We start from the raw sequence: 13,855 nt of genomic DNA, 5'->3' as shown, positions 1-13,855 counted from the left end.
AATATCTTAAAAATAAGTATATTCTCACTAATAACAAGTGCACTTTTCTTGGTAGAATTTTTTATTTTTTTTTAAATGTTGAAAAATATTCTTAAATGAAGAAAATGCTAGTGCCATTATCTTGACATAATGATATGCGCTCTGCATTACATTTCTTGAAACCAGCAAACGTATACTAAAAACAAATGTATTGTTCTTAATGGAAATTCAGCAAGGCTTGTTACTCTCGCATACCTGCCAACTACTCCGGTTTTCCCGTAATTAGTACGGTTTTCATCAACCTATTCCGGGTTACGGTTGCAGTGATAAAAAATACGGTTTTTCATTAATTAAAAAAATATATATTTTTTTTAAGTTTTATTCACGAAATCGCGTAACAACAATGACAATCGACACTGCTTCCCGTAACTTCCTATCGAGCCATTCCGAATGCCATGTGCGAGGCTATTTATAGCACCGCTGCCAAGCACGAGGCACCAGTTGCCATTGTTTGCAAACGAGCGAACGATCATGGAATCAGCCGGAGAAAAATCGCAAACGAGTATTAAACCGAAAAGAAAACTGCAGTCATTTTGTGAAGAATATTCAAAAGCCTATCCGGGAATAATTATCCGTTCCAAAAAGGGTGAAAACTACGCGAATTGCACCTTGTGCAGACAAGATTTTTCGATCGGACACGGAGGAATTAGCGATGTAAAAGACCACGTTGGGACAAAAAAACACAAGTCTAATGCCGTTGCTAGCGATACAAGTGGAAAACTTTCAACGTTTTTCGTCGCCCAAACAGATTCTTTGGATGTGATAAATGCCGAAGTTTTATTGATGGAGGCAATAATTGAGCAAACAAAAAGGTAATGACACCAATGTTATCTATTGGAATTGTTTAGTACTGTTATACTGTTAAAAGTGTTTATACTATTTATGCTTTCAAGTCCAAGTTGAAGAAATCTTGTTAAATGTTGACAGCATAACTACCAAAATACAGAAGTATGTCCTTAATATTTTTGCAGTGCTATTTCTGTTGAAAAGTTAAAATGATTACATTAGAGATGTGATGTGCCACTTTTCAAGTGTCTGATGGCTTAAATTAATTTTCATTAATTTTTCATATTTTGAATTCTTTTGAAAGGCTTACAAAAAAACTACATTTGAATTGTAATTCCATGCTATTGACAGGACTATTAATTTTAATGAAGTTAGCTTACCATGTTTACAGTATGATAATTGTGATAGAAATGTGAATTTTAGGCACAGAATATTTTTTACAATTGAACAAGGCAGTAGATTATACAAGCTTGGACAGAAAGTTAATAATGACACCAATTTTTTTTTTAATGGAATTGTTTAGTACTGTTTTACCATTTGTTTACTGTAAAAAGTGTTTATACTGTTTATACTTTCAATTAGCAAATTGAAGTCTTGTGAAAGGTTGACAGGATAACTGGCATTAACTGTCAAAATAATTTCAAACTATTGAAGTTAGCTTACAGAATAAACATGTCAATCAACCCATATGATTTTTGCTGTAATATTTTTGTTTTGAAAAGTCACTGTGACTGATAGAAAAGTGATGGTTTTAGCAACATTTTAACCTGTCTGAATGCTAATAATCATTTTGTGTCGGGGGGCGAAGGAACCCCCCACCAGGACTTTGTCCTGGACCTACCGGGGCCTGCGGCCCCTGGACCCTGGCTACTAGGTTTTTCTGATTTCAAAAGTTGGCAGGTATGCATATACACAGCCCGCAACCAAACCGTGACATGAACATTATCACATAATTTATTCAGTAAGTATAAATAATGACAAAAAAAAGATAGAATACTATTAACAGCAACATGTAAGTGTAAAAAAAAAAAACATTATAATTTGTACATTTTCAGAATGTGCTTGTTCTATTTTTAAACAAAGAAAACAATCTGAAGTTGTCTTTATTTTTAAGTTATCGTGATTTTACCAGTCCGGCCCACTCAGGAGTAGATTTTCCTCTATGTGGCCCCCCATCTAAAATGAGTTTGACACCTTTTCTTTAGAGCATTCTACCAAAATGTTATTTTAAATCTATATATTGTACTGGTTTTGAAGTTGAAAACTAACCAAAATAGCCGCCACGTCCTTTCATTTGTCAGTCTGTGGCCCTAAGTGGGAAAAGCATGATGTAAATGGCAGCTGCGAGTATTGTCGCATTCCTGCCAGACGTGTACAGAGTTGCAGCGTAAACATTCACTCTCTTGTCCGCAGCTCTTTCAGCGTCTGTTTTTCCCAAACATGTCATTTGTGAAGCTGGAGACAGATTGTGGTTTAGCGCTTTAAGATAATCAGTAGACGAGGCCTAATTGCTATTCACCTGCTATTGTCTGGTGTACATCTCTCATTAGAGACTCTCAAATGTTGTTTTAACAGCCATGAATTGCTATTACATATACACAACTCAAAACCAGTGAAGTTGGCACATTGTGTAAATGGTAAATAAAAACAGAACACAATGATTTGCAAATCCTTTTCAACTTATATTCAATTGAATAGACTGCAAAGACAAGATATTTAACATTCCAACTGGTAAAACTTTGTTGTTTTTTGCAAATAATCATTAACTTAGAACTTAATGGAAGCAACACATTGCAAAAAAGTTGTCACAGGGGCATTTTTACCACTGTGTTACATGGCCTTTCCTTTTAACAACAGTTAACGTTTGGGAACTGAGGAGACACATTTTTTTAAGCTTCTCAGGTGGAATTATTTCCCATTCTTGCTTGATGTACAGCTTAAGTTGTTCAACAGTTGTGGTATTTTAGGCTTCATAATGCGCCACACATTTTCTTTTTTCTTTTTTTTTCTTTTTTTTTTTTTTCTTTTTTTCTTTTTTTCTTTTTTGTGTGTCCTGTCCAGCTTCTCAGGCAAATCATATAGTTGATGTAGATGCCCATGTCGGCTGTTCAGATTTACTTTACAAAAGAGAAGTGTAGGATACTTCTCTTGTTGCCTTATTTGTATTTGACTTTATTAAATGTATTTATATTATCATTTAGTGCAGCCGGGCCGGAGCAGGAGGGGATAGAAAGAGAAAAAAAAAAGAAGACAGAGGGGGAAATTGTGGGGACAAGAGGGGGATTAGACAGAGAGACAAAAACAACAACAGCAAACAACAACAACAACAACAATAGAGCAACATCAGCAAATATGACATGTACAAATATGATGGTAAAAGTAATAGCAAATAAGCAGTTAGCGAAAAATAAAAAATAATACAGAAATGACAATGAGCATTATTACACTACAAATGGATCAATACAAATACCAATAGAAATAGCGCTATTGATAATGAACAATACCAATAATTTACCTTTATTATCAACAATACAGTTGTTTAAATGCAACAATACATATACGTAATGATAACTTGAGATACGAAAGAATGCAGAAAAATGGAGGGGGAGAAAGAGAAGCAACCTACATTAACCTTGTAGATTGTTATAGTCACAATAGGTTAAGCTTTGACTGTGTGCCATGTGTTACACCCAGTTTACCCTAGGGCAACAACGTTAATATATGTTTGATGAAACGTGATTATGTGCATGAGTGTAAGTATGCATATGTACTTGTATATGTACAGAATGTGTATATGTGTTTGTACAATGAATGTATATGTATAGAATGTGTATATGTGTTTGTACAGTGAATGTATATGTACAGAATGTGTATATGTGTTTGTACAATGAATGTATATGTACAGAATGTGTATATGTGTTTGTACAGTGAATGTATATGTACAGTATGTGTATGTGTATGTTTGTATATTGAATGTGCGTGTGGATGTACGAACATTAGGTAGGTAAATATGTACTGTATTTGTGTATGTATGTGGGAGCGTAGGTACCTATGTACGTATGTGAGCATATGTGAATTTGCATGTACAATACATTCGACTCCCAGAGTGCGTGGGAGCCAGAGCACGGCCCCATCACCCCCGAGAGCCCAACCCACAAACAGGAGGCGTGGTGCCCAGGGAACCAGGGACCACCGCCCCCACGCAGCCAAGCCGGCCAGCGACAGGAACCCCAGAGCCCGACCCACCGTACCGCCCACAAGGGCCAGCAGCAGGCCGCAGACAGACGCACCCGGCAGAGGACAGGGCACGAGAAAAGCAGGGGACAGCCAGACCCCAAGCCAGCGAGAGACCACACCCCACACGGGCAGAAAGGCGAGACGCCCCGCCCGAGGGACCCAGAGACTCCCCGCAACCGGACGGGAAGACCGCCCCCGCCCCACCGGCAACCGGGCCCCCACGAGCCCACCCCCCACCCCCGGAGAGCGCGGCGAGGCCAGCCCCCGGCCACCCCACCCAAATCGGCCGCCGCAGGACCACCCAGGCACAGGGCCACGGGAACCACCCACCCCACCCGCAGGGACCCCAACGATGGAGATGGAACAACCAGCAACCGCCCCGCCGAGCCCCCCCCCCTGAGGGAGGGGAAAAATTAAAAAAATAATATTAATAAAATATATTAAAAAATAAACATTTTCAATGGGAGACAGGTCTGGACTACAGGCAGGCCAGTCTAGTACCCGCACTCTTTTACTATGAAGCTACACTGTTGTAACACGTGGCTTGGCATTGTTTTGCTGAAATAAGCAGGGGGCGTCCATGATAACATACTTGCCAACCCTTCCGGATTTTCCGGGAGACTCCCGAAATTCAGTGCCTCTCCCGAAAACCTCCCGGAAGAAATTTTCTCCCGAAAATCTCCCGGAATTCGGCCGGAGCCGGAGGCCACGCCCCCTCCAGCTCCTTGCGGACCTGAGTCCAGTGTGCGCACACAAGGAGACGAAGCAGAAGAACGAGACCGTAGTCGAAGATCGCAGGGGAGACACTTCTCCAGGGTCGATGTATACTCGGGGCATCGTTTTGCTGAAATAAGCAGGGGTGTCCATGATAACATTGCTTGGATGCATACTTGCCAACCCTCCCGGATTTTCCGGGAGATTCCCGAAATTCAGCGCCTCTCCCGAAAACCTCCCGGAAGAAATTTTCTCCCGAAAATCTCCCGGGATTCAGCCGGAGCTGGAGGCCACGCCAGACCTGAGTCCAGTGTGCGCACACAAGGAGACGAAGCAGAAGAACGAGACTGTAGTCGAAGATCGCAGGGGAGCCACTTCTCCAGGGTCGATGTATGCTGGGTCTCCACAGCGGACGACTTTAGGGTGAATGAAGAGTCCAGCGATTAGTTGCAAATCTTGCTTTATTGATCGCTTGCACACAGCCAATCCAACACAAAACCAACTAGTCCCTCCCCGCACTCAACCGCTCCCTCTCTTCTCTCGCCTATTAAAGGGCCACACACACACACATACTCGACTCTCATAACACACCGTACAGTTAGTAGAACAACTGTGTTTTCATTACTGTGTATTTGATAGGTGCCATTGCCCCGGAATTGTATTGCATTGTACTTTCAAGTACAACAATGAGTAGATGAGTGTTATGTGTGTGTATATGTATAAATAAATGTACACTGAAATTCAAGTATTTATTTTATTTATATATATATAATAAAATAAATAAATAAATATATATATATATATAGCTAGAATTCACTGAATGTCAAGTATTTCATATATATATATATATATATATATATGTATATATATATATATATGAAATACTCGAGTTGGTGAATTCTAGCTGTAAATATACTCCTCCCCTCTTAACCACGCCCCCCACCCCCCACCTCCCGAAATCGGAGGTCTCAAGGTTGGCAAGTATGCTTGGATGGCAACATATGTTGCTCCAAAACCTGTATGTACCTTTCAGCATTAATGGCGCCTTCACAGATGTGTAAGTTACCCATGTCTTGGCCACTAATACACCCCCATACCATCACAGATGCTGGCTTTTACACTTTGTAAATAATGGCAATAACATTGTCTATCAGCAATAATTTGTAGGTCAATATATCGTCAAGCAAAATGTGTTATCGGCCCGGGCCTAATTTTGATGTATATTGGCCTTTGAACTACATTAGCAGATAGAATATATACACATTTGATACCAGTATTTTAAATAGAATAATTAGTTGGCTTAGCGTTGTATTGCTGAAATAAGCAGGGGCATCCATGAAAAAGACAAAATGTGTTATCGGCCCGGGCCTAATTTTGATGTATATTGGCCTTTGAACTACATTAGCAGATAGAATATATTCACATTTGATACCAGTATTTTAAATAGAATAATTAGTTGGCTTAGCATTGTATTGCTGAAATAAGCAGGGGTGTCCATGAAAAAGACAAAATGTGTTATCGGCCCGGGCCTAATTTTGATGTATATTGGCCTTTGAACTACATTAGCAGTTAGAATATATACACATTTGATACCAGTATTTTAAATAGAATAATTAGTTGGCTTAGCATTGTATTGCTGAAATAAGCAGGGGCGTCCATGAAAAAGAGGTTGCTTGGATGACGACATATTCTGTTTTTAGTTACGATTTACACAACATGCCAACTTTACTAGTTTTGGGTTTTGCATGTAAAGGGTTGACTTCTCTACTTTTTTAACCACATTCAGACTTTTACCAATTAATATAGTACTTAAAAAAAACACCAATGGCGGATTGGAGTTGGTATATTTTACCATAGTGCCTGTTTCTGACTCTGTATTGTTATTAGAGAACACTTACCCCTTGTTTGCAGCATTCTTTTGGCATTATTTTGGTATTGCTCAATAACACCACTCTACATGCAGTATAACTTCACCGTGTAATGTTTTAAAGTTAATTAAATGACCTTCGGATTATAAGGTGCTTAATAACTTAAGACTTATTTTGTCCGAGCATTTTGTGGGAGCTGCTTTTATACCCAATCATGGCACCCACCTGTTCCCAATTAGCCTGTTCACCTGTGGGATGTTCCAAATAAGTGTTTGATGAGTATTCCTCAACTTTCTCAGTCTTTTTTGCCACTTGTGCCAGCTTTTTTTTTTACATGTTGCAGGCAGCAAATTCCAAATGAGCTAATAATTGCCAAAAATAACAAAGTTTACCAGTTCGAACTTTAAGTATCTTGTCTTTGCAGTCTATTCAATTGAATATAAGTTGAAAATAATTTGCAAATCATTGTATTCTGTTTTTATTTACCATTTACACAATGTGCCAACTTCACTGGTTTTGGCTTTTGTATGTAAAGGGTTGACTTTTTTAACGACATTCAAACTTTTACCAGTTGGTATTGTACTTAAAAAAAACACCAATGACGGATTCGAGTTGGCATAGTTTGCCATAGTGCCAAGTGTTTGATGAGCATTCCTCAACTTTCTCAGTCTTGTTTGCCACTTGTGCCAGCTTTTTTTTTTGAAACATGTTGCAGGCATCAAATTCCAAATGAGCTAATATTTGCCAAAAATAACAAAGTTTACCAGTTTGAATGTTAAGTATCTTGTCTTTGCACTCTATTCAGTTGAATATAAGTTTGCAAATCATTGTATTCTGTTTTTATTTACCATTTACGCAACATTTAAATAGTTATTTAGTTATTAGTCAGATTAAGATGTTTTTTAATTTAATTTAATTTAGCATTGATAGTGCTACAATGTCTCCTCCTGACCTCAAGCTAAGAAGCCAACCAAGGTGTTTCTTACTCTCTGTACTTTTGCACCTGTGTGAAAAAGGTCCGTGTGTTTGCAGAGTCGCCTCCAGAGAGGACCGGGCGCCGACGCAGCATGCCGGGCAGCCCGACGGACAAGAACCCGCCCGGCATGGAAGCCACGTCCGCCGGTGGTGGCGCCGCCACGCCTTTCCGAGTCACCGTGAGTACTGTGAGTGCGTTCCCGCTCCGCCGCCTCGAGCCCGGCCGGCCTGGGGTCCAGATGGACCCCGGCACCGACCCGGTTCCACTTTTGAAGTTGAAAATGCACTTTTGATGTGCGGCGTCTCGGGTCTAAGTTCAGCGTGCCGTCGAGCGTGTCATGGCGAGTCCTATGTGAATTCTCCTTTCATTTCAGCCCGCATGACATCAAAGACATGCCGGTCACACACACACACACACACACACACACACACACACACACACACATATACTGGTTATCATTTGGAATGGGGACCAAGTTTTTGATCAGGTTGTAGAGGCATAAAAAAAAAAAATCAGGTAAAATGGCCACTGGCCAGTTAGCTCATCAATCAATCAATCAATCAATCAATGTTTATTTCTATAGACCGAGTGTCTCAAAGGGCTGCACAAGCCACAACGATATCCTCGGCTCAGATCCCACATCAGGGCAAGGAAAAACTCACCCCAGTTGGACGTCGATGTGAATGACTGCGAGAAACCTTGGAGAGGACCGCATATGTGGGTCGCCCCCTGACAGTGGGTTTCTGAAGTGTTCCTGAGCCCATGTGGTGATATCCTTTACACACTGATGTCGCTTGTTGATGCAGTACAGCCTGAGGGATCGAAGGTCACGGGCTTAGCTGCTGACGTGCAGTGATTTCTCCAGATTCTCTGAACCCTTTGATGATATTACGGACCGTAGATGGTGAAATCCTTAAATTCCTTGCAATAGCTGGTTGAGAAAGGTTTTTCTTAAACTGTTCAACAATTTGCTCATGCATTTGTTGACAAAGTGGTGACCCTCGCCCCATCCTTGTTTGTGAATGACTGAGCATTTCATGGAATCTACTTTTATACCCAATCATGGCACCCACCTGTTCCCAATTAGCCTGTTCACCTGTGGGATGTTCCAAATAAGTGTTTGATGAGCATTCCTCAACTTTACCAGTATTTATTGCCACCTTTCCCAACTTCTTTGTCACGTGTTGCTGGCATCAAATTCTAAAGTTAATGATTATTTGCAAAAAAAAAAAAAGTTTATCAGTTTGAACATCAAATATGTTGTCTTTGTAGCATATTCAACTGAATATGGGTTGAAAATGATTTGCAAATCATTGTATTCCGTTTATATTTACATCTAACACAATTTCCCAACTCATATGGAAACGGGGTTTGTAACATAATAGTGAGAGTCCAGTCCATAGTGGATCTAACATAATAGTGAGAGTCCAGTCTGTAGTGGATCTAACATAATAGTAAGAGTCTAGTCCATAGTGGGGCCAGCAGGAAACCATCCCGAGCGGAGACGGGTCAGCAGCGCAGAGATGTTCCCAACCGATGCACAGGCGAGCGGTCCACCCCGGGTCCCGACTCAGGACAACCAGCACTTCATCCGTGGCCACCGGACATGTGTCCCCCTCTTTCACAAGGGAGAGGGGGGCAGAGGAGAAAAGAAAAGAAACGGCAGATCAACTGGTCTAAAAGGGGGTCTATTTAAAGGCTAGTGTATACAAAACAGTTTTAAGATGGGACTTAAATGCTTCTACTGAGGTAGCATCTCTAACTGTTACCGGGAGGGCATTCCAGAGTACTGGAGCCCGAATTGTCACGACTTGGTCCTTGGATTTTGTTTTTCCAGAAGGCAACGGAAAGTTGGCTCGGGCGAGACGGGAATGTAAGTACATGTTTTATTTAATATATCAAAAAAGAACAAACGAAAAGCGCGCACAATGGCGGAGGTACATCCATCCATCCATTTTCTACCGCTTATTCCCTTTTGGGGTCGCGGGGGGCGCTGGAGCCTATCTCAGCTACAATGGGGCGGAAGGCGGGGTACACCCTGGACAAGTCGCCACCTCATCGCAGGGCCAACACAGATAGACAGACAACATTCACACTCACATTCACACACTAGGGCCAATTTAGTGTTGCCAATCAACCTATCCCCAGGTGCATGTCTTTGGAGGTGGGAGGAAGCCGGAGTACCCGGAGGGAACCCACGCAGTCACGGGGAGAACATGCAAACTCCACACAGAAAGATCCCGAGCCCGGGATTGAACCCAAGACTACTCAGGACCTTCGTATTGTGAGGCAGATGCACTAACCCCTCTGCCACCGTGAAGCCCAGAAGCGGAGGTACAAAACTAGGCTATTGAAAACAAAACTTGCACATAGGCAGAAACTGTTAACAATGAAACAAAAACACTAACTGTGGCATTAATAAACAAAAACTTACTTGGCATGGACTATGAAGTGCGCAGAGGTAAACAGAGTGTGACAGGGGTATGAATCCGGATGTCGCCAGAAAGACAAACTGAAAACAATGAACTTAAATACTACAGACATGATTAGTGAAAACAGGTGCGTGACTCAAAACGTGAAACAGGTGCGTGACGTGACAGGTGAAAACTAGTGGTTGCTATGGTGACAAAACAAACAAAAGTGCACAAAAAGTCCAAAAACAAAACTGAACATGACTAAAAGAAAAACATGATCACACAGACATGACACAAATAGAAAACGCTCTACAGCCCGCAGACTTTTTTTGGGGCTCATACACGTCTTTAAATCTCTGGATTGATGAAGTAATGTGCTGATCATTCTTACTGGGGACCCTGGGGAAAAATAGTTCATATTTTTCATGGGGACCAAATTTCAATAATTTTGCACAATTCACACAAATTTGTACGTGACTACTGAGGACCATTTAAAAAAATTTAAAAAAAAATTGGTGCTGCTGTGCAAATGTCTCACACTCAAACTACCCAGTAAACATGTTTATGGGCCAAAGCTTAAAAAATTACTTAGGCATCTTCAGAATGGATCTGACTATCATTTAAAAAAGGTTTCCTGTTTTTTTGTCCCCATACCGTCAGAGGTCCCCTAAAGGTGACTGTGTAAACAGAGCGATGTCCCCATTAAGTAAGCATTGCCAGAACACACACACACACACACACACACACACACACACACACACACACACACACACACACACACACACACACAACACCTTCATCCCAAAGCAATATGCGCTGTACGCCACCTTTAATTTTGTACATAAACAATGAAGCAATGAAGTTAACCAAGCAAAACAATCCCTTGATGACTCATCACTGTGAAGCTAATTAGCAATTAGCGGTCGCATAAATAAAAAATGAGCAAGGCGGCTCGAAGGTGAAACCCCTTAGAGAATAAACTTCGGTGTCGCGAGTCAGGACTCTCAACGCGTTTAATGTCAAAAATGACATAGCATGATAAATACCTGCTCAGTGGCCTAGTGGTTAGAGTGTCCGCCCTGAGATGGGTAGGTTGTGAGTTCAAACCCCGGTCGAGTCATACCAAAGACTATAAAAAATGGGACCCATTACCTCCCTGCTTGGCACTCAGCATCAAGGGGTTGGAATTGGGGGTTAAATCACCAAAAATGATTCCCGGGCGCGGCCACCGCTGCTGCTCACTGCTCCCCTCACCTCCCAGGGGGTGAACAAGGGGATGGGTCAAATGCAGAGGACACATTTCACCACACCTAGTGTGTGTGTGTGACAATCATTGGTACTTTAACTTTAACAGTCGGGATGGTATCCTGCTGGCCCCACTATGGACTGGACTCACACTATTATGTTAGATCCACTATGGACTGGACTCACACTATTATGTTAGATCCACTATGGACTGGACTCACACTATTATGCTAGATCCACTATGGACTGGACTCTCACTATTATGTTAGATCCACTATGGACTGGACTCTCACTATTATGTTAGATCCACTATGGACTGGACTCTCACACTATTATGTTAGACCCACTATGGCCTGGACTCTCACTATTATGTTAGATCCACTATGGACTGGACTCTCTCACTATTATGTTAGATCCACTATGGACTGGACTCTCTCACTATTATGTTAGATCCACTATGGACTGGACTCTCACACTATTATGTTAGATCCACTATGGCCTGGACTCTCACTACTATGTTCGATCCACTATGGACTGGACTCACACTATTATGTTAGATCCACTATGGACTGGACTCTCTCACTATTATGTTAGATCCACTATGGACTGGACTCTCTCACTATTATGTTAGATCCACTATGGACTGGACTCTCACTATTATGTTAGATCCACTATGGACTGGACTCTCTCACTATTATGTTAGATCCACTATGGACTGGACTCTCACTAGTATGTTAGATCCACTATGGACTGGACTCTCTCACTATTATGTTAGATCCACTATGGACTGGACTCTCACTATTATGTTAGATCCACTATGGCCTGGACTCTCACACTATTACATAATAGTGAGAGTCTAGTTCATAGTGGATCGTGCATAAAATCAAATAAAAATAAATGTTGTTACTGTACTTGTATCTCACATCTGTAATGTGACGTTTATGGTGAAAGGGATGATTGCGGCGCCGTAATGACACACCAATTAACTACATCTCGCTGGCGTCTATCTTTGGAACGCCTTTGTAATCCAGCGAGTGAACAATGGGACGCCGGCGCAAACGCCGTGTCTGGCGCACATCCCACTTTTAGCAACAGCAACCCACACCACGCCGCGCTCGCTCCACACCCTCCCACCCCGGCCGTGAAGCGCTGCGGCGACGTGGAAAAGCGCTCCTCCTCAGCCCTGAGCTAAATCTGTCAAAATGTTTTTCTGTCACGTTCTTCGGCGAGACGAACGCTCGGGAAGGAGGCAGAGCTCCCACACTCTCTCTTGGCGTCGTCAAAAATCCACGTCCTAATTGGCATGAAAAAGTCTCCAAGAATAACGAAAGCAGTCCGATAGTAAATAGTTCTTTAAACAAGACTAAATGATGTAATCGGGGTTTTTTTAAAGACCAGAATAGGACAAAAGATCAACAGCACCCGAGGATTGAGTCAGTCTAGAAAGTGTATTTCACTTGTTGCGGGCCTTGTTTTTACTCCAGTGGGGGGAGGGCAGTACCGTAAAATAGCACCAGCAGTAAAAGTGAGTTCCACAGCCACAGAAAGGCGGCACACATGCATATACAGTCGTGGTCAAAAGTTTGTTGAACAGTTTAAGAAAAACCTTTCTCAACCAGCTATTGCAAGGAATTTAGGGATTTCACCATCTACGCTCCGTAATATCATCAAAGGGTTCAGAGAATCTGGAGAAATCACTGCACGTAAGCAGCTAAGCCCGTGACCTTCGATCCCTCAGGCTGTACTGCATCAACAAGCGACGTCAGTGTGTAAAGGATATCACCACATGGGCTCAGGAACACTTCAGAAACCCACTGTCAGTAACTACAGTTGGTCGCTACATCTGTAAGTGCAAGTTAAAACTCTCCTATGCAAGGCGAAAACCGTTTATCAACAACACCCAGAAACGCCGTCGGCTTCGCTGGGCCTGAGCTCATCTAAGATGGACTGATATAAAGTGGAAAAGTGTTCTGTGGTCTGACGAGTCCACATTTCAAATTGTTTTTGGAAACTGTGGATGTCGTGTCCTCCGGACCAAAGAGGAAAAAACACCCAACTGCGCCCAATACCCAACCTGCGGGCTGATGATTTTAGGTTGTCTTGAAGAATTTGGAGGTAATCCTCCTTTTTCCATTGTCCCATTTACTCTCTGTAAAGCACCAGCTCCATTGGCAGCAAAACAGGCCCAGAGCATAATACTACCACCACCATGCTTGACGGGATGGTGTTCCTGGGATTAAAGGCCTCACCATTTCTCCTCCAAACATATTGCTAGGTATTGGGGCCAGGGGCGGTATGGCGTAGTGGGTAGAGCGGCCGTGCCAGAAACCTGAGGGTTGCAGGTTCTCTCCCCTCCTCTTGACATCCAAATCGCTGCCGCTGTGTCCTTGGGCAGGACACTTCACCCTTGCCCCCGGTGCCGCTCACACTGGTAAATGAATGATGAATGAATGATAGGTGGTGGTCGGTGGGGCCGTAGGCGCAAACTGGCAGCCTCGCTTCCGTCAGTCTACCCCAGGGCAGCTGTGGCTACAAATGTAGCTTACCACCACCAGGTGTGAATGAATGATGGGTTC

At 42.3% G+C, this 13,855-nt stretch overlaps 1 protein-coding gene across 3 annotated transcripts in view; it reads left to right on the top strand.

Annotated features, from left to right (window-relative positions):
• dab2ipb (DAB2 interacting protein b) overlaps positions 1 to 13,855 on the top strand; it is a 426,738-nt gene that overhangs the window by 182,549 nt on the left and 230,334 nt on the right. For 2 of the 3 annotated variants that reach the window (XM_061966503.2, XM_061966504.2), the window contains one exon: positions 7,677 to 7,798. In XM_061966503.2, coding sequence (XP_061822487.1) covers positions 7,677 to 7,798 — 122 coding nt within the window. Of the gene's footprint in view, positions 1 to 7,676; positions 7,808 to 13,855 lie in introns of all 3 variants that reach the window. The other variant, XM_072914155.1, reaches the window with a different exon arrangement.

This window comes from Nerophis lumbriciformis, linkage group LG11, assembly GCF_033978685.3.
Source record: "Nerophis lumbriciformis linkage group LG11, RoL_Nlum_v2.1, whole genome shotgun sequence".
NCBI classification, from domain to species: domain Eukaryota; kingdom Metazoa; phylum Chordata; class Actinopteri; order Syngnathiformes; family Syngnathidae; genus Nerophis; species Nerophis lumbriciformis.
This window is presented reverse-complemented; position numbering and strand designations above follow the sequence as displayed.